Here is a 20,726-nt window from a genome sequence, read left to right on the forward strand (position 1 = left end):
CCCATTGAGAGATTCCCAGCCAAGAATGTAATGCGTTGCAATGTGCGTCGCATTACATTCAGTGGAGCACAGGGGAGACATGCAGGGTCTTATAGACCCTGGATACCTCAAAAAAGAGAACCTGTCATCAAAAATCATCACAAAGGGCAGTGGTGGGCAATGTGCGGCTCTCCAGCTGTTGCAGAACTACAAGTTCCATCATGCCTCTGTCAGTTTTGCAATGTCCGTCCAGCTGTTGCAGAACTACAAGTTCCATCATGCCTCTGTCAGTTTTGCAATGTCGGTCCAGCTGTTGCAGAACTACAAGTTCCATCATGCCTCTGTCAGTTTTGCAATGTCGGTCCAGCTGTTGCAGAACTACAGGTTCCATCATGCCTCTCTCAGTTTTGCAATGTCGGTCCAGCTGTTGCAGAACTACAAGTTCCATCATGCCTCTGTCAGTTTTGCAATGTCCGTCCAGCTGTTGCAGAACTACAAGTTCCATCATGCCTCTGTCAGTTTTGCAATGTCGGTCCAGCTGTTGCAGAACTACAAGTTCCATCATGCCTCTGTCAGTTTTGCAATGTCGGTCCAGCTGTTGCAGAACTACAGGTTCCATCATGCCTCTCTCAGTTTTGCAATGTCGGTCCAGCTGTTGCAGAACTACAAGTTCCATCATGCCTCTGTCAGTTTTGCAATGTCCGTTCTTTGCAATGCCTCATGGGAAATGTAGTTCCACAACAGCTGGAGAGCCGCACATTACCCACCCCTGACACCCCTGGGGATTAAAAAAAAGTAAAAATAAATTTGTTTTTTTTTATTGTAAAAAATGAAAGTTACACCCAAGCACATACCATACCCCCCCCCCCAAAAAAAAATTGAGGCCCCACTCCCACATATATTATTATTATACAGGATTTATATAGCGCCAACGGTTTGCTCAGCGCTGTACATTATAGTGGGAGACAATACAGCAACAATACAGATCAATACAACAGGGATTTGGGGGCCCTGCTCCTTGGAGCTTACATGCACGTACAAATGTAAAAGTACACGCTGGGGCGCCTACACATTCATACATCAATTGTGACACACATATCGCCGTGCATGTCAGAATGAGCGCAATAATTCTAGCGCCAGACATCCTCCGTAACACTAAACTGATGAGCTATAAGGAGCTTTTAAAAGTGTTGACCTATATAAAATATAGGGTACTGACGTTCCCTGTGACTTGTTGGATATCTATCTACTCTGTGCAGCCTCATCTTATATATTTTACAAAAAAATAGGGTAATTTATTGCTTTTTTGTGCCCTAAAAATAACTTACTTGTATTTTTTACTGAAATTTTGCGGTAATATCATGCGACATAAAAAAAGTGGATCTACTGCTATTTTATTCTCTAGAGTCTCTGCTTTCAGAAAATATATCATGTTTGGGGGTTTTGTGCCTAAAATGATTTTTTAAACTTATGCAAAAAAAAAAGCCCTGCCCCACCCATTCCTGAGGATCAGCCAATCGTTGCTTATTACAATGCAAGACCTCTCCCCTCCCTGCTAGTCCCCGGGTGCGGTGCTGGAGAGAGGCAGGGAGGGGAGGAGGAGATAAACAGCGCAATGTTAAAAATATTAAACATTTAAGTCGCCATAAAGCCCCTTTTGTTTTTATAAGCCCCAGATATTCCTAATATCCACTCCGGTTTAAATACAGTTTTGGTTAAAATGTATTTATTTTTTTTTATCTGGACAAGTAGATTGTCATGCAGGACAAGTAGATTGGGGCACCGATTTAGTCCCCGGACAAGTCGTTTTTTGAAACAATTTCCGCACCACCCCTGCGGGCACTCAGCTGTCACAGCCGCATGCCCACACTGAAGATGCCGGCGTCGGGGAGAGAAGACGGCCGGTGAAACCAGCTACGGTGAGGATACCAATGGATCGAGGGACAGGTAAGTGTCTGTATTTTAATAGCAGCTACAGTTTTTGTAGATGCTGACTTTTATTTTTTATTCAACTGGAATTTTGCTTTAACTTTTCAAGCCTCCATTCACACATTTCTGATACATCTTAAAGTGTTACTAAACCCACAACCGTAAAATCAGTCTGTAGATGCAGTAAAGCATGCTTGTTATACCCACTGTGGAACCTAAGGGGGTAATCCTCTGCAATGTGTAAAAAGGCTGATTGATCCTGACTTCTCTTATCCTCCCCTTCTTCCAGTGTCCCGCTCTTCTCTCCTGATAAGACGTATCGTGTGGAGTCACTCTGCACATGCTCAGTTTGGTGTGTATTGCTAGAGAAGTGTTTTTTTTTGTTTTCTTGGGAGAGTGCATGTGATCAGCACAGGGCCAATCAGCCCAGTCCAGACAAAGGTTAGGGGTTCTGAATCCTCCTAAAGCAGAAAGAAAACTCCTCCTACAAACTTTAACCAGTGCTCTGCTGGACACTGATAGAAATCACAAGGCTGCTATATACTGCTGATGAGGAAAGGTATTTAGTCGTTTATATTTACTAAAATAATTGCATTTCCATGTTCTAAAAACATAAATAAGTGCAGACAATAACATATCAATAAAGGCAGCAGAGTGTGCTATACTTTGCTAGCAACTAAAGTGAACATAAGAAAATAATGATAATAAGTTTGATGTGATCAAGTGAATCAGTCCCAAAAAAAACAAAATGTGTCTTCAATACACGCCGTGAAACATCCAGTGCTGAAAAAATATATAAATAATCCTTCACCGGCTAGCATGCGCGCTCACCTTCAAATTGCGACCCCCAACTAGTCATAAAGCATAACAAAACCTCAAACGATGATGGGAATCAAGTCACAAGATAAGGGCTGATCTGTGTCAGACATTTGTGAACATAGCCAAGGACTGCACAGACACCATTATTTGCATGATTGTGTCATCTCTGAGCCGGCATCTCAGTCTAGGAAGTAGATGGTGACCCTGGATGATGCTTGAATAAAGATGGTGCTGTAATAAATACCTGGAAGGGCTACACTGATTCAGTATATAATATATCTGATGCCAGGTCTCCTTTAAGTTTAATGAGACATTTCCCATTGGTCACATGACACGCTTGCCGGCGTTTCGTTTTCTCACGTTGTCATTCAGCGCTCTCGGAAGCGATCTTTTTTATGGCCTTTTTTATTGTTTTATTTGGGGTGGAAGTGATCTCTTTATAGTTCTGTTTGGGGTGGAAGTGATCATTTTATAGTCTCAGTAATTCCGCGTTTATCCAGCAAGCGGGGAAAGACTCGTAATTTGCACGCCCGTGCCAGGAGGACTCGGCGTCTGCGGCAGGTTAAGCCCCAGTTGCGGTTCTCCTTACTGATAAGAAATAAAACCAGTTCTATGCGCTTTACGAGCGCTGACCAGATCTGTTGGGAGATAAAACGCCGCGGCCGGAGGGAGGGAGGTATTACCGCGTTTAGTGTCCTGGCTACAGATCTCTGGATATGATTACCTTCCAGGCCTCAGGCTGCTTTAATTGTCCCTGTACTGGTGCATGAAAGCCGATTGTCGGATGATTCATCCATTGATGGCAATGTGGTTGCCCCTCGATGGGCAGATTGCAACCCCCCCCCCCCAAACAGATTATGGGGGGATATGCCCAATCTTGACTCAGATCTGCTGCAACTTTAATTTCCTATCCTGACTATCCATTTCTTTTAATTCTCATTGATTTGTATGTTTTGTGGATTGGACAACTTCAAGTGCTTAAATCTGACCTCTGGCCTTCCCTTCAGTCTTGCACAGAGTACCGGCTCCTCTCCTGGACTGAAATGGCTTACTCTGATTTCACTGCACACTGTGAGCTTCTTACAATGTGCATTAGAAGCTGCAGCAAGTCAGATAGAGCTCTGCCTCATTTCCTGGCTAGAGGACATCAAGTATCATCTAGCACTTTCTTCCCCAGCCTGACTGACCCGCCCCTTTCATTCATTGGATGTCGGATCTATCAAGCATGCAGGCTCGGCATCACATTTGCATGTTAAATGCAAATACAACCAGCCTAAGAATGCCCACTTCTCCACACTGCCGCCCACCCATCAAGGCATGTAATATTTTCATAACTCTCTCGTGCATCAGGACTGAGGGTTCTTGAGAGGAGTACTGAGGCAGGAGGCTGTGATGTTTTCAGGAAGCTATGTACAGTGTCCTGCTAGCCAATCCCATCAGCCATGATCTGCCTAGCATTGCCTAGAGAAGCACAGAGCCAGTGATGGCATCACTAAGATTAAAATAAGGTATGTAATACAACCAAAAGGTTTTATTGAAAAATGTCATTAGCATGTTGATGAGAATGGGTTGGGGAACCAGGGAAAGAAAAATATAAGCAGATTAATGCTGCTGCCAGACTCATCCACCTTACTAACTGTTCTGTATCTGCCACCCCTCTCTGCCAATCCCTCCACTGGCTTCCCATTCAGTGTCCTCCACCTCTCTCTGCCAATCCCTCCACTGGCTTCCCATTCAGTGTCCTCCATCCCTCTCTGCCAATCCCTCCACTGGCTTCCCATTCAGTGTCCTCCATCCCTCTCTGCCAATCCCTCCACTGGCTTCCCATTCAGTGTCCGCCATCCCTCTCTGCCAATCCCTCCACTGGCTTCCCATTTAGTGTCCTCCACCCCTCTCTGCCAATCCCTCCACTGGCTTCCATTCAGTGTCCGCCACCCCTCTCTGCCAATCCCTCCACTGGCTTCCCATTTAGTGTCCTCCATCCCTCTCTGCCAATCCCTCCACTGGCTTCCATTCAGTGTCCTCCATCCCTCTCTGCCAATCCCTCCACTGGCTTCCCATTGCCCAATGGATAAAATTCAAAACATTAACAATAACATATAAAGCCGTTTATAACTCCGCCCCAAATTACATCACCAATCTTGTCTCCAAATGTCACCCAAACTGTACTCTCCGCTCCTCCCATGACCTCCTGCTCTCTAGCTCCCTTGTCTCCTCCTCCCATGCTCATCTCCAGGACTTATCCAGAGCTTCCCCCATCCTCTGGAACTCTGTAGCCCAATTTATCAGACTATCGCCTACTCTGCTCACTTTTAGGCGATCTCGAAAACTTATCTCTTCAGGGAAGCCTATCCTGCCCTCAGCTAATAATGGATCTTCTACTCCTCCTACCAGTCCATCCCCCACAGTTACTACCTTTTGTACCACTAGCCCCTCCTTCCTAGATTGTAAGCTCCAAGGAGCAGGGCCCTCCTATCCCTCTTGTATTGAACTGTATTGTCTCCCGTTATATAGTAAAGCGCTGAGCAAACTGTTGGCGCTATATTAATCCTGTATAATAATAATAAACTTCATTTTGGGCTCCATTTACACCCCAGTGTTTAGTAAATGCATGCAAAAATTGTGCATTTTTGTACATTTACAAAATGCGCAAAAAAGCACACGTTACGATTCACTCATTCATTGTTAGTGGCACCCCCAAACAGTTTTCCACGCTGAAAAATCTTGACAAATGCATCAGAACATGCGTGAAGCTAAAAAAGCTACATGAACTACTTTGGTGTGTTTGTTACGCCTAGAGCAGCTCATTGAAATAAATTGTCGCACGACAATATATGATTCTGCCTGTCTTAGTGACACCACAGGAAGTTTTCTCCCCAGCAGGGGCATCTTGTCGGACACAGAATAATGGATATTCAGCTTGCATTTTGCACTTTTTTTTTATATCTTATTCCCATAAATAATTGACCTTTTTTGCTATTTGTAATTCATGGAAATAATTGTGAAAAGCAGCCAAGATTTTCCCTCGTGCTGGAAAACATTCCCGCTCATCGCATTATGCTCCTGATTTCCTTTGCACAGCTCACAGTGCTGGGTCCCCATGTGCCAGGCCTGTGCGGTGGGCTCTCTGACCTTGTCTACCTGGGAGGAATGTGTATATAGCTCAGGCAGATTGTTCTCCATCATCCAGTTAAGGAGATGCAGTCGGCAGTTCAGATGCTGCCCTCTCGGCTCTGTTTGTGGAGAGTGCTTTACTGGGAGATAACACTTTCTCTCCCCCAGATTCTTAATTGCAAAGTGATTGATAAACATCAGACCCTGACTGTGCAAGAGGCAAAGTCCTCTCTGAGCTCCTGAGAGTTTGATGGAAAGCATCTGGCCGCCATGGGCTCTCTGCGCCTGCGTTATGTGAAGATGAATTCGGGGTCATGGCCTGCGGGGACAAAGAGAAGGGGGCTTATCTGTTCCCTCTGCAGTCACTTTGTGGGGGGAACAAGACCTTCCTCCATTCCGCAGAGTTCAGTAATCCCCGGAGTGCAGCATCAGACTCTGAGAGACCCATCCGTTGTGATGTGTGAAGACACAATATGGCACACATTAACATGTATTGAGTTAAGGGCAGGGGCGGACTGACCATTTGGAAACTCGGGCACTGCCCGAGGGCCCGGGGTCAGTAGGGAGCCCCTGAGATGCCCCTGGTACCTTTTTCATAGGCTTTTTTGAGTTTGGGCAAGGACACAGGGGCCCCATGATCCCCTATTGCCCGGGGGCCCCATGAGTTGTCAGTCCGCCCCTGGTTAAGGGCATCTATATTTATTATGAATGGGTTACTACTAGTGCAACGCAACAAATAATTAAAAAAAAAAAAAAAGGCACTTGACTTTTTTTTTTCCCTAATGCACTCCACTGTAGATGACATCGGGATGTCACCAACATTTAAGATCTGGTGCGTTGCCTGTGTGCATCAACACACGTTAAGGGCTAGTTCACACCAGATGCAGTCCAGTGCGTTTTTTTTTCTGCATCAAAAATGCATTTACAGTGTTTTCAATGTATTCCAATGGCCCTGGTTCACACCAGTGCAGTCAGTTTCAGTTGGTTTCCGGTGCAGAAAAAAAAGTAGAACATGCTGCATTTTTTTCTGCACAGAACTACTGGAAAATGGCAAACTGCATCAAAACTGCACTGGAATGGAGTGTGGTGAGAACTGTAAGCAAAAAAGTGTCCGGAATGCATCCAGAGTGCGTTTCTGTGGTGTGAACTGGCCTTAATGCTTTAATGTGCATTGCCACAACCAACAAGTGTGAATGTACCCATAGAGATGGGACTCTGGAGCTCAGGTTTAGTGAGGAACCACCCCTGGTAAGGTTAGACTCTGTATCATGATGCCCAATTGGGCCCTATATTTCCTTCAAGGGATAAGTACACAGGATGACTAGAAGTTGGTGGACACCTAACCATCACAGCTATATTCCAAAACCATGACCATTAATATGGTTTCTCTCTTCCAATGGCTATTAATATGAAGCTGGGCTTCTTTTGTGGCTATATCGGCTTCCACTTTTCTTGAAGAACTTTCTTAAAGAGTTTGGAGTGTCTGTGGAAATTTGTTCCCATTTGTGAGATTAGGTATCTGTTTTGGATGAGAAGACCTGGCATACAATTGTCATGACATTCATCTCAACGGTGTTCAGTAGCGTTGAGATCAGGGCTCTGAACAGGACACTCAGGTTCCTTTTATATAAAACTGGTCAAGCCACATCTTTGTTGAGGCAGCTGGTCAAGCCATGTTTTTGTGGAGATAGTTGGAGGCAACTGGTCAAGCTACGTCTTGTTGCCACAGTTGGCCAAGCCATATTGTATCTTTGTGGAGACGGTTGATCAAGCCACATATTTGTGGTGACAGCTGGTCAAGCTACATCTTTGTGGCGACAGTTGGTCAAGACACGTCTTTGTGGAAGCAACTGGTTAAGCCATGTCTTTATGGAGGCAACTGGTCGAGCCTTGTCTTTGTGGCGACAGTTGGTCAAGCCACATCTTTGTGGTGACAGTTGGTCAAACCTTGCTTTGTGAAGACAGCTGGTCAAGCCTTGTCTTTGTGGGAATAGTTGGTCAAGCCTTGTCTTTGTGGCAACAGTTGGTCAAGCCACGTCTTTGTGGCAACAATTGGTCAAGTCACGGCTTTGTGGAGACAGTTGGTCAAGTCACGGCTTTGTGGAGACAGTTGGTCAAGCCACGTGTTTGTGGAGACAGTTGATCAAGCCATGTGTTTGTGGAGAAAAACCTGCATGTCTTCTAATGTCTTTGTATGGTAATATTTGTCAAGTGGGATTGAATACCTTTTGTGCTCCATTTTTTGCCCATTGTTTTGGAATAGGATTTCCAACAAGCTCCTATAGGTGTGACGGCATGGTGTCCACTAACTCTATCAAAAATGATCAAATCAGCAGTGGCTCACAATGCACAATTACTGGATTAGATGAGAATAATGATATGATCATTTCATAGATCCATCTAATCAATCAACACATTCATGGGAAGCAAAGGTTATGCTTCTGCCCTAGTAGAAGGGAATGCTGGGTGGTATGGTCCCTCAGCAATCCAAGGCCTAATCCCAACCTCGAGAAGTATTTGGTGGCTGTGATTAAGGTGCAGAGAAGCGGGGAGATGTGAAGCAGAACTTGGAGAGAAGGGGTCATTGCCGCCCTCCCCTCCCGCCCATGCTTCATCCTTCCAAGATCTGCAGGCTGGTGGGAAAGTTGGGATGTGTTACTATTTTCTATCTGTTATCGTCTCCCCTTATCGCTGTGCTCTTGTCTGCATGCCTGTGCTCTGATACGGCCCCGCTCTATCACTTGCCAGCCTTGAATTCTTTCTCTTTAAGCCACTTTTTTTTTTTTTAATTTACTGGATAAACGAGGAGCATTTCAGAAACGGTTTATTATTTCACTGTTGAAAGAAGTTAATACAGCCTTCAAATTGGGCGAAGCGCTCAAACAATCGCTCGGAATCCTTTTGTCCTTTGAACCGTGGATTCCCCCCACGTTCTTTGTGCCTCCTGTCTCCTATCCTCGGGCCCTCAACCCGCCGCCGCTGTCCTCTGTCAGCGCGGTTATCAGATTTAACTCCTTAGTGACCAGACAGGTGCAGGTGCAGCGCTTCCCGATTTAATGTATGATCATCCATCTGTATCATCCCTTCCTAAGGACAAACACCTGCAAGTTCTCATGCTTGGAGACAGCTGGCGATCTTGGATTCATGGATGAGGTCAATAATTAAGATGACTGGGTACCTTTGTTGGGTACAGTAGACCATAGCACCCACTTAGAGCACCGATAAAAGCCATATTATCAATGTTCTTGGATCTGCCTGTAACCATTGCATGCAAATTTCACTAAAAATGAGAAATATTAAATCTCTCGACTTTCCTGTAGGCCAGGAAATTTGTTGAACCAACAAGCTGCTTAGATCATGGGGAAGAGTTGATGGACAAATCAGCTATGCCAAGATGGTTGGCCTTGTCCAACATTTTCGTTTGGTTGGTAGAATTGCCATTTTGTTGAAGCCATGTGAGTTCTTCATGGGCTTCCCTTGGCATAGAGGCAATTCTTCCTTAAATGGCGACATGTGATAACTTGGTGACTTTCCATATTGCCGATGTAACCATGAATGTTCCCTCCACTGTCTGAATGTATCTTGAAGCATTTTTTATGAACAAGACTACTTTGTCGATAGATTTCACCACATGCTGTCCCAGTACCATGATAGAAGAGGAAATACTGCTGATTCTTTTTCCGCAATGACCAGTCAAGGCATATATTGTAAGTTATCTGGAACATGAAGATCATTTTAGACCTTCCTTTGTGCCTGTGTATATAAAAAGCATAGAAATAGGACAGCAGTCTCATGGGTTATTTTGAGTTCATACTTGGGATCTTTTTTGGGTAAATGTTGCCAGAAAAATTGATTTGTGGTGCTGGAATTGTTTTCACCATTGGCCTGATAATACAAATGTATCCTTGAGCTCCAATCAGTGACTTTGCCTAGGCCGAGATGATGTCATCAGTCTGCTGCAGGTTTGAGAAAGCATTTCCTCAGTCTCTCCTCCCCCTAGTGATCAGACTGCAACATTAAACTTTGTAACACATCATATCATTCTCTATCACAATTAATCGTTCAGTTCACTATAAGATTAGATTGTAAGCTCCAAGGATCAGGGCCCTCCAATCCCTCTTGTATTGAACTGTATTGTTGCTGTATTGTCTCCCGTTATATTGTAAAGTGCTGAGCAAACTGTTGGCACTATATAAATCCTGTATAATAATAATATATAAATCCTGTATAATAATAATAATATATAAATCCTGTATAATAATATAATAATATGGTAAGGGGCTGAAGCAGGACTGATGTATGTCAGAGAATTGTGAACACAACCAGGAGCTACAAAGGCACCAGGGCTTACAGTGTTGGCTCTGAGGAAGAGGTTGTGTCCTCGAAACGCGTTAGCCAGTTGGTCATCCAGGGTTCCATCGTATGGACTCAGATGTTGTTTGGATCATACATCTTGTTCAGTTTGACATGCCTGTGTTATTATGTGTATTGTGAGTATGATACCTATTTTTGTTTCTTTAATAAATTTTTAAACGATAATGCACTAGGTCGGTGCGCCCTTTTTCTGTTTCTCCATTTGTATCCAGTGTATTCGGACCACCCCGGTCTGTTGAGGGCAGCAAGCAGTGCATATTCCAGAAAATTCCAGAACATTCCTATTGGGTCTACTGAGTCCTTTCCTAGCGCAGGAGTAAAGTGTTTGTTGTGTTGGATTTACCAGGGCTTACATGATTGTGTCAACTCTGAGCTGGCATCTTAGTCCAGAAAGTAGATGGTGATCCTAAATGATGCCTGAACAAAAATGGATCTGAACTTCTGGAGAAAAAAAAAGAAGATGAAGGCATTGTCAGGGGGGTGTCCTGTGACCTCTGAGAGATAATACCTGGAAGGGTCACACTGACTCATTACTTTGCACGTTGCACCTAAATTGGACCAATCTACCTTATGAAGGAACGCTTCCGAGTCCGGCTTGTCTTGGCAGTTGGTAAGAGCAGAGTGCAGTGTGACAGTTACAAAGTGAACATTTTCAGGCTCTAATGAGTTAATAGGGGCTTATCTCCCGGAATGAGGACCCAGGATTCCACTGCTTTAGCGGGAATTGGGGGGGTTTGCTCAATGTCGCCCCTTACAATGAGCAGATAATAGGCAGTGATTTTGTTTAATGGCCTTGGCAATGCTGATGGAGGGGGAGGGGGGAGGGTTGTTCGTCTCCCCCTCTCCGCATTTCACTGGCCAGATGAGTAATTCCGTTTTTAAACCATGAAAAAGGACGCTGATGAAATTCCGCTATCAGCGACAAACCAATATGCAAAATATCTCTCGGCAAATCAAATGGCTATTATGTTTTCATTCCCATCCCGGCGCATTTGCTTAATGAAGAAGAGACGGATCGCGCTGCCGGAGGACGTCTGCAGGAGGTGATAAGTGCTAGCCATCCGCGTGTATGGAGTCTGCCACAGGCCTACCGTCTAGCCCCCCCGCCTCTCTGCCCTGGCTCTCCACCGGCCGCCATGTCTGGAATATCAGCCGCTATTCGTGTGTTCTGACTTTTTCTGAGTTTCCTTAAACTTTTTTTTATTTATAACTCTTCTGCAATAATTTGGTGAAGATAATGCTGACCCTTTTTAACCCTTAAAAAAAAAAGGGGGTCATTCAGGAGCCAGGCAATGCTTGCGAGGTGCTGAACTTTTAGCGCATTTTATACCAGTCCACTGTACGGCTACCAACACATCACAAGGAACAAAAATGGATTTATTACAATAGGATCCCTGGTGGTCCTGCCACGAAGTTCCTTGTTCAGGCTCTTCCTTTTCTAAGGTGACAATGCTCTGTCCCATATATATATATATATATATATATATATATATATATATATAACTCAGCGAGTGCTTAGTAAAAAAGCAGCTGTGCACTAAAATGGAACCATAAGCCTTCTAAAAGATATGTAAAGAGTAATTGTGCAGCGCTAGAAAATATCAAAGGTTTATGCAATTAAATATTATAATGTCCTGATAAGAATAACAAGGGAAGGCGGGTTGAAAGTTCAAATGAATATAATCCAGATATAAATGGAAATGGTCAAAGCCCAGGTGATTTCATTAATCCCAGTTGTGCATAATTCAGAAGTCCGGTGAGGTGTGGGATATAGATAAAATGCGCACTCACCAGATGCGCATTGGTAATGCGCAGTGTATTGTGTATTAAATGGTGGTCTACCAGGAATCCCTCTCTGGTTGGTACCGGATGCAGCCCAAGTTAGGTGGCCCTCATCTGGGTTAGAGGATGGTGGTAAGCCGGAGGTCCCCTTGAGGATGTAGTAAAATGGATACAGCCTCTTCCAGGCACTGGGATGGTCACCAAGGGAGCTCTGGGGGATTAAACACTCATGATCACACTCCAGTCCGGACCTTTATTCCGGCGGTAAAACGCCACAAACTGGCGGTTTTGGGTGGTTTTTTGACCCCAAAAAAATGCAAACGCAGAAAAATGCGGGAAAACGTCGCTAAATGCCAATGAAAAACCGCTAAAAAAGCTGAAAACCTGTGTTTGTAACGTGACTTTACACAGCTAACGTTACCAGCATTATCAAAACCAGTCCAGTGTGCATGAGGACTTAAAAAGACTCCAGTAGTAATTGGATTTAGTTCCAGTTTAAGCACAGGCACTTGCTTTGGGAGGGTGTTTGGTAGAAGGTCGGCATTTCTTATGTCTGAGAATAAAGTCTTAATGCTTATTAGATGTAGTAGCTTCAGATATTTCATCTTTTTTATTTTGCTTCCAATTAGTCCATTCCAACGTGGTGTTGGATTGTCAGCTCTTTGGGCCAGCAATGCCATTGCTATGTCCAGCAGAGAGAGGAATCAGAGAAACATACATTTGGGAGGGGGGGAATGATGGGATGAAATTTGGGTCACAAATCACCATATTTCCTTTTAAATCTTTTTATATTTTTTTTTCTGTCTGCCAGAAGACTAAATTCATTGCATTGATCTCGGGCTGAACGGCTGGCGTTTGATCTCAGATGCTTATCGGAGAGAGAATTTAAAGTTAGCTGAAAAGATCCTTTGTTCCCTAACCGGGGCGCTTCCATTAGCCTGCGAGGGCAGTTTTCATGCACGCTGTTCCTGCGGCGGAATCTAGACGGGTGTGAAAATGTTGCTTTTGTCAAATGCTAATTAACCCATCCGCTCCTCGGATTGTCCTGCTGCGTTACATAGTAGAGCCGCTGCAAGCGTGACGCTGACTGTGATTAGAGTGGGGCATCGCTGGGATCCATCATGACATGGCCAATCGTGCAACGACGGTGAAAGATTCGTTTGTTTCAGCCATTGGGAAACTAATAGGCGGTTGGTTGTGGCAGAATTTTCCAGCCTTTCTGAGTACAATGAACTGTTTCGGAATCATTCTCATCCTGGATCAGTGGCAAAAGCAGGCATTTCATTTTGTATTTTGAAGCCTTACGAACGCCTGTCCATGCTGTGCGTCTATTATATGCATTGCAGTGGAGAGCGTCCCTTGACATGGTCGCGTTTGTGTTGCGTCGCGCCAAAATTTATCCGGCATGTAGCATCTGGCTGGCTTTACCGCTCCCCAAACACCTCCATTCATGTCAATGTAAATGCGCTACAAAAGTACAAAAGCTTCTGTGGTGTCTACAACGTGGTTGAGGTGCGTTCAGAAATTGTCACTAGCCTAGATGACCGCACAAGAAGCCAGGCAATAGAAAACAACACCGGGGGGGGCATCTGGAGGGAATCGCCTTAACGGGACGCAAACGCCTTAAAAACACAAACTATTCGGGGGGGGGGGGGACTTACCATTTTGGGCGAAGACACAAACCACTGGAGGTGTTTAGGTGTTTCTCTTCATTGTGGGGGGCAGAGACACCACATATGGGGGGGGGGGGAATCTCACTTTTGGGGGTTTGGGCAACGATACAAACTACTGGATACCAGAAGGGTTTCTCATCATTGTGGGAGGGATAGAGACACAACATACCGGGGGATCTCACTATTGGGGGGTTTTGGCAAAGACCCTAACTACTGGATACCAGAAGGGTTTCTCATTGTGGGAGGGGCAGAGACACAATGTACAGGGGGGGGGATCTCACTATTGGGGGGGGGGGGGGGGTTGGGCAAAGACACAAACTGCTGGATAACAGAAGGGTTTCTCATCATTGTGGGAGGGGCAGAGACACAAACTACTAGAGGGGTTTCTCAGCAGTACTGTAGCACATCTAACCATTGTGGGGGGGCAGAGACACAAAGTACTAGGTGGAAAGCTCACAATTGTCACAATTGGGAGGGGCAAAGGCACAAACTACTGGAGGTGTTTCTTATCATTGTGGGGCAGAGGAGACACAAAGTACTGGAGGAGGAGAAATTTCACCATTGGGAGGGGGGGGGGGGCAGAGACACACTACTGGGGTGAAAGCTCACAATTGGGGGGGGGCAAAGGCACAAAGCACTGGATGTGTTTCTCATCATTGTGGGAGGGGCAGAGACACAAAGCTCACCATGGGGGAGGAGGGGGGGGGGACAAAGGCACAAATCACTGGAGGAACACAAACTACTTCAGAGAATCTCACCATTGTGGGAGGGGCAGAGACACAAATTACTACAGGGGGGATCTTACCATTGTGGGAGGGGCAGAGACACAAATTACTACAGGGGGGATCTTACCATTGTGGGAGGGGCAGAGACACAAATTACTACAGGGGGGATCTTACCATTGTGGGAGAGGCAGAGAAACAAACTACTGGGGGAAAATCTCCCCATTGTGGGAGGGGCAGAGACACAAACTACTGGGGGTGAAATTTCACCATTGTGGGAGGGGCAGAGACACAAACTACTGGGGGTAATCTCACCATTGTGGGAGGGGCAGAGACACAAACTATAGGGGGAAATCTCACCATTGTGGGAGGGGCAGAGACACAAAGTACTGGGGGGAAATCTCACCGTTGTGGGAGGGACAGAGACACAAACTACTGGGGGTAATCTCACCATTGTGGGAGGGGCAGAGACACAAACTACAGGGGGTAATCTCACCATTGTGGGAGGGGCAGAGACACAAACTACAGGGGGGAAATCTCACCATTGTGGGAGGGGCAGAGACACAAACTACTGGGGGGAAATCTCACCATTGTGGGAGGGGCAGAGACACAAACTACTGCGGGGAAATCTCACCATTGTGGGAGGGGCAAAGACACAAACTACAGGGGGGAAATCTCACCATTGTGGGAGGGGCAAAGACACAAACTACAGGGGGGAAATCTCACCATTGTGGGAAGGGCAGGCTAAATAAAACAGATGTTGGACTTCTTGCCAAAACTGGAAATACATGGCTGAATGAAAAAACTGAACATTTGATGTGGATGGGGAAATCCTCCCCGCTGTGTCGTATTCTGACAGTGGGACTCCCCTACCATCAGAATGCACTGATCAACACAGCAGCCGATTGGCTGCTTGCGCTGATTGAGGGAAAAGTTACCAATAAGACGATTCATGAGAAGTTGATTAACCCTTTGCGGCTCAGGTCACATGATCAGGAAGGATTCAAACGCCTTCTCGGAAAACCCAACCAATGCGGTAAAACGTTTGTGAGCCCCTAGAAATGAACAGGATCTCTGTGCAAACGGACGCAATTTACAGGCTAGAATTTGCAGCTCCCTCAACCCTCGAGAGGCTACTGGGTCATGCTGCAAGGAAGGGTACTCAAACCATCATGGTCCCACCACCGTGTTTCACAGTTGGGGTGAGGATTTGGCATTGGCGTGCAGTGTTTTCTCTATACATACATTTGCACACATTTAAGATGGCCATACACGAATCAAAATTCATCCAGTTCAGTGGGAACCGAACACATGGACATCATCTAAATGGGAATAGCCATATGTGGATTGAAATGTGTTCGGTTCCCACTGAACTGGCTGAATTTTGATTTGTGTATGGCCATCTTAAATGTGTGCAAATGTATGTATAGAGAAAACACTGCACACCAATGTCAAATCCTCACCCCAACTGTGAAACACGGTGGTGGGACCATGATGGTTTGAGTACCCTTCCTTGCAGCATGACCCAGTAGCCTCTCGAGGGTTGAGGGAGCTGCAAATTCTAGCCTGTAAATTGCGTCCGTTTGCACAGAGATCCTGTTCATTTCTAGGGGCTCACAAACGTTTTACCGCATTGGTTGGGTTTTCCGAGAAGGCGTTTGAATCCTTCCTGATCATGTGACCTGAGCCGCAAAGGGTTAATTTTATCAGACACCCAGAAGCCGTGCAGGCGTGAACGAAGGAATTAGCTTAACGACGTTACATTTACAAGAGGAGAGAAGCGATTTGTTAGCCGCTGATTGTTTCTGAGCATTATCAGTACAGACTTTAATTGTGCTGGAACTGAAATTAGCAGAATTAGAAAATTCGCCCGCGCTGGTTCCGGCGGTTCCTTTCTCCACGCTCATTGTTGTGCGCTATGTATAGATTATAAGGCCTTTGTTCTCGCTGCGTAAATATACATGCCTGAAGTCAGGGAGCCTCTGAGGTCTGCTGGCAACCGCGCGCCGTCCCTATCATGTCCCAAAAACCTTTGCTGAACGACGTGTTGTCTTTTCTTTTTTCTTTGAGCGCAGCCGCTGCTCCTGACTCCAGCCCACACTTGATGAGGTTTTGGGTGTAAAATATAATTGATGTCGATTGAAGCAAGTAGAAATGTTTCTTTGTGTGGAAACTGTTCATTACAAACACCCGTTCAAAGCTTTTAATTGTTCATCCTGTCGCAGTGTTTTTTTTTTTTTCATATTCATAATGCAATTACAGAGTAATGAGCAGTGGAAAATAAAACGCTGGTACAGTCTTCCACTTAAAGGGGAACTGCACTGCATCTGAGCACCACAAACCAAAAATACTATTTCATTCGTTGTTAATTTTCAAAGCAAACTCCCTCATCCATCCATGTCTCCATGCTTCATTTTGCTGAGAAATCATTTAGAAAACACCCCCCTGGCATTTCTGGCTGTGGCCATCTTGAGTAAGGGCAGATGATTCATGTATCATTTTACTTCCTGGAATCCATCTGCCCTTAGCTCAGGCATAGGCTGAGCTGAGAACCCTCTCTCCCCTCCTGAAGACTGCTGGGATGTGTGACATCATTTGCCTAGACATGGAATCCAGGAAGTTACTGAACAAATGTAAAAAAAAAAAAGTTTAAAACAAGTAAATATAATATATATAATATACTTTCCTATACCAATGAGAGCAGCATAAGGATTAAACAGAGTCCATGTTGGTTGAGAGAGTGAAGTTCTGCTTTGAATCTTTGCAGAAAGCTGCATGTCAGAACTGCATTTCATACAATATGGCATCAGATAATTTAACATCACATTGTTGACAGTGACAGGGGTACCAAATACTGGGGGGGGGGGGGGGATCTCTACTGGGGGGAAATCTCACCATTGTGGGCGGGGCAGAGACACAAACTACTGGAGGTAATCTCACCATTGTGGGAGGGGCAGAGACACAAACTACTGGAGGTAATCTCACCATTGTGGGAAGGGCAGAGACACAAACTATTGGGGGGAAATCTCACCATTGTGGGAGGGGCAGAGACACAAACTACTGGAGGTAATCTCACCATTGTGTGAGGGGCAGAGACACAAACTACTGGGGGGAAATCTCACCATCGTGGGCGGGGCAGAGACACAAACTACTGGAGGTAATCTCACCATTGTGTGAGGGGCAGAGACACAAACTACTGGGGGGAAATCTATTGTGGGAGGGGCAGGGGCACAAATTACTGGGGGGGGAATCTCACCATTGTGGGAGGGGCAGAAGCACAAACTACGGGGGGGGGGGGGGAACTACTGAAGGGAAATCTCATCATTGTGGGAGGGGCAGAGACACAAACATCTGGGGAGAAATCTATTGCGTGAGTGGCAGAGACACAAACTACTGGGGGGGGGGGAAATCTCTTGTGGGAGGGGCAGAGGCACAAACTACTGGGGGGGGGGAATCTCACCATTGTGGGAGGGGAAGAAGTGGTAAGTGAAGATGAGAGGTTATAGAAATGGCCCGGCGTCTTCTGGGACATATGACAGGTCCCAGAGGATGCCGGGCCATTCACAAAGTGCAGCGCTTCTTGTGCATGCGCAGTGGGCACCCGGCTGTGACAGCCGGGTGCAAAAACTAAAGATGCCAGCGCGGGAAGACTGTACAGCTCTCGACCGAGGAACAGGTAAAGTCCTGCTGCAGAGAAGAGCTGAGCGGCCAGCTCGGTATTCTGACACGGTGTCGGCGGTGAAAATACCTTGACCGGCCGCTCCATATTCACTCCATAAGACGCACTGACATTTTGCCCCCTTTTTGGGGCGAAAAAGGTGCGTCTTATGGAGCGAAAAATACTGTACTAATTTCAGTGAAGGAAATGCGTATTTGCTCCCCGGCTGATTTTGAATGTTTGCCGACTCACAAAGAAATGATCAGTCTAAAAATTGAATGTTCGGTGTGTTGTAACACTGAGAGAATAGCAACAAAAAATTCAGCAGAAATGCATGTCTAACAAATGATGACTGATTTGCATGTTCATGAGGGAAATAAGTATTTGATCCCCTTCACAAAACATGACTTAGTACTTGGTGGCAAATCCCTTGTTGGCAATCACAGAGGTCAGACGTTTCCTGTAGTTGGCCACCAGGTTTGCACACATCTCAGGAGGGATTTTGGCCCACTCCTCTTGGCAGATCCTCTCCAAGTCATTAAGGTTTGGTGGCTGACATTTGGCAACTCGAATTTTCAGCTCCCTCTACAGATTTTCAATCGGATTAAGGTCTGGAGACTGGTTAGGCCACTCCAGGACCTTAATGTGCTTCTTCTTGAGCAACTCCTTTGTTGCCTTGGCCGTGTGTTTTGGGTCATTGTCATGCTGGAACACCCATCCACGGCCCATGTTCAATGCCCTGGCTAAGGGAAGAAGGTTCTCACCCAAGATTTGACGGTACATTGCCCCGTCCATCGTCCCTTTGATGCGGTGCAGTTGTCCTGTCCTCTTAGCAGAAAAACACCCCCAAAGCAGAATGTTTCCACCACCATATTTTGACAGTTGGGATGATGTTCTTGGGGTCATAGGCAGCATTCCTCCTCCTCCAAACACGGTGAGTTGAGTTGATGCCAAAGAGCTCGATTTTGGTCTCATCTGACCACAACATTTTCAACCAGTCCTCCTCTGCATCATTCAGATGTTCAGTGGCAGACTTCAGACAGGCCTGGACATGTGTTTTCTTGAGCAGAGGGACCTTGTGGGCACTGCAGGATTTCAGTCCTTGTCGGCGTAGTGTGTTACCAATTGTTTTCTTGGTGACTGTGGTCCCAGCTGCCTGGAGATCATTGACAAGATCCTCACATGTAGTTCTGGGATGATTCCTCACTGTTCTCATGATCATTGACACTCCACGAGGTGAGATCTTGGTGCACCAGACCTAGGGAGACTGACAGTTGTTTTGTGCTTCTTCCATTTGCGAATGATTGCACCAACTGTTGTCACCTTCTCACCAAGCTGCTTGGCCATAGTTTGGTAGCCCAGTCCAGCCTTGTGTAGGTCTACAATCTTGTCCCTGACATCCTTGGACAGCTCTTTGGTCTTTGCCATGGTGGAGAGTTTGGAATCTGATTGTTTGATTGCTTCTGTGGGCAGGTGTCTTTTATACAGGTAACAAAATGACATTAGCAGCACTCCCTTTAAGAGACTACTTCTAATCTCAGCTTGTTACCTGTATGAAAGACACCTGGTAGCCAGAAATCCTGCTGAATGATAGGGGACCAGATACTTATTTCCTTCATGAACATGCAGATCAGTCATCATTTGTTAGACACATTTCTGCTGAATTTGTTGTTGCTATTCTGCCTCTCAGTGTTACAATACACCTACCACTCGATTTTTAGACTGATCATTTCTTTGTGAGTGGGCAAACATTCAAAATCAACAGGGGATCAAATACTTATTTCCTTCACTGTATGTTTTTTTCCTTTTTGCCCTTACACTTTAAACACACTTAATTTAAAATTGAATTTTTTTTAATATAAAATGTATTTATTTTTTTAATTCCAGGTTCTCTTGGTGAAATGGAAGAAACGGAGGAAAGTTTGGCATTTGAGTTGAATACTTCTGATAAAGATGGCTCCATTTCTGACCTGGAAGAATTAGCAGACTGTGATTCTTCGAGCCCATCTTACAGCGACACACCGGAAGTAGAAGGTATCTTCACCACTGTCAGAGTGTATATTGCTTATGAAGGGGGATGGGGAGGAAATCTCACCATTGTGGGAGGGGCAGAGATGCAAAGTGCTGCAGGAAATCTCATCATTGTGGGAGGGACAAATACACAAACTGAGGGAATCACACCATTGTGGGAGGGGCAGAGACACAAACTGAGGGAATCTCACCATTGTGGGAGGGGCAGAGACACAAACTGAAGGAATCTCACCATTGTGGGACGGGCAGAGATACAAACTGAGGGAATCTCACCATTGTGGGAGGGGCAAAGACACAAAGTGAGGGAATCTCACCATTGTGGGAGGGGCAGAGACACAAAGTGAGGGAATCTCACCATTGTGGGATGGGCAAAGATACAAACTTAGGGAATCTCACCATTGTAGGAGGGGCAGAGACACAAACTGAGGGAATCTCACCATTGTAGGAGGGGCAGTGACTCAAACTACTGGAAGAAAATCTCATCATCTTGGGAGGGGCAGAGATGCAAACCACTTCAGGTATAGTTGGAAGGATGAGATGAGAAATGATCTGCACAAAACAAAAAACAAAACATGGCAATTGTATCATTCACATACATAGAAAAGATTCTTGTAAATGTTACACAATGCAAGTCTATGTACACTG

At 45.5% G+C, this 20,726-nt stretch overlaps 1 protein-coding gene across 1 annotated transcript in view; it reads left to right on the plus strand.

The window, feature by feature from the left end:
• Positions 1-20,726, plus strand: part of ZFPM1 (zinc finger protein, FOG family member 1) — a 150,971-nt gene that overhangs the window by 58,589 nt on the left and 71,656 nt on the right. Inside the window, exon 2 of the mRNA XM_089654125.1 lies at positions 19,938-20,084. Coding sequence (XP_089510251.1) covers positions 19,938-20,084 — 147 coding nt within the window. The remainder of the gene's footprint in view (positions 1-19,937; positions 20,085-20,726) is intronic.

Source organism: Staurois parvus, unplaced genomic scaffold (genome assembly GCF_062004578.1).
Source record: "Staurois parvus isolate SC_StPar_1 unplaced genomic scaffold, SC_StPar_1.0 ptg000745l, whole genome shotgun sequence".
Taxonomy (NCBI): Eukaryota; Metazoa; Chordata; class Amphibia; order Anura; family Ranidae; genus Staurois; species Staurois parvus.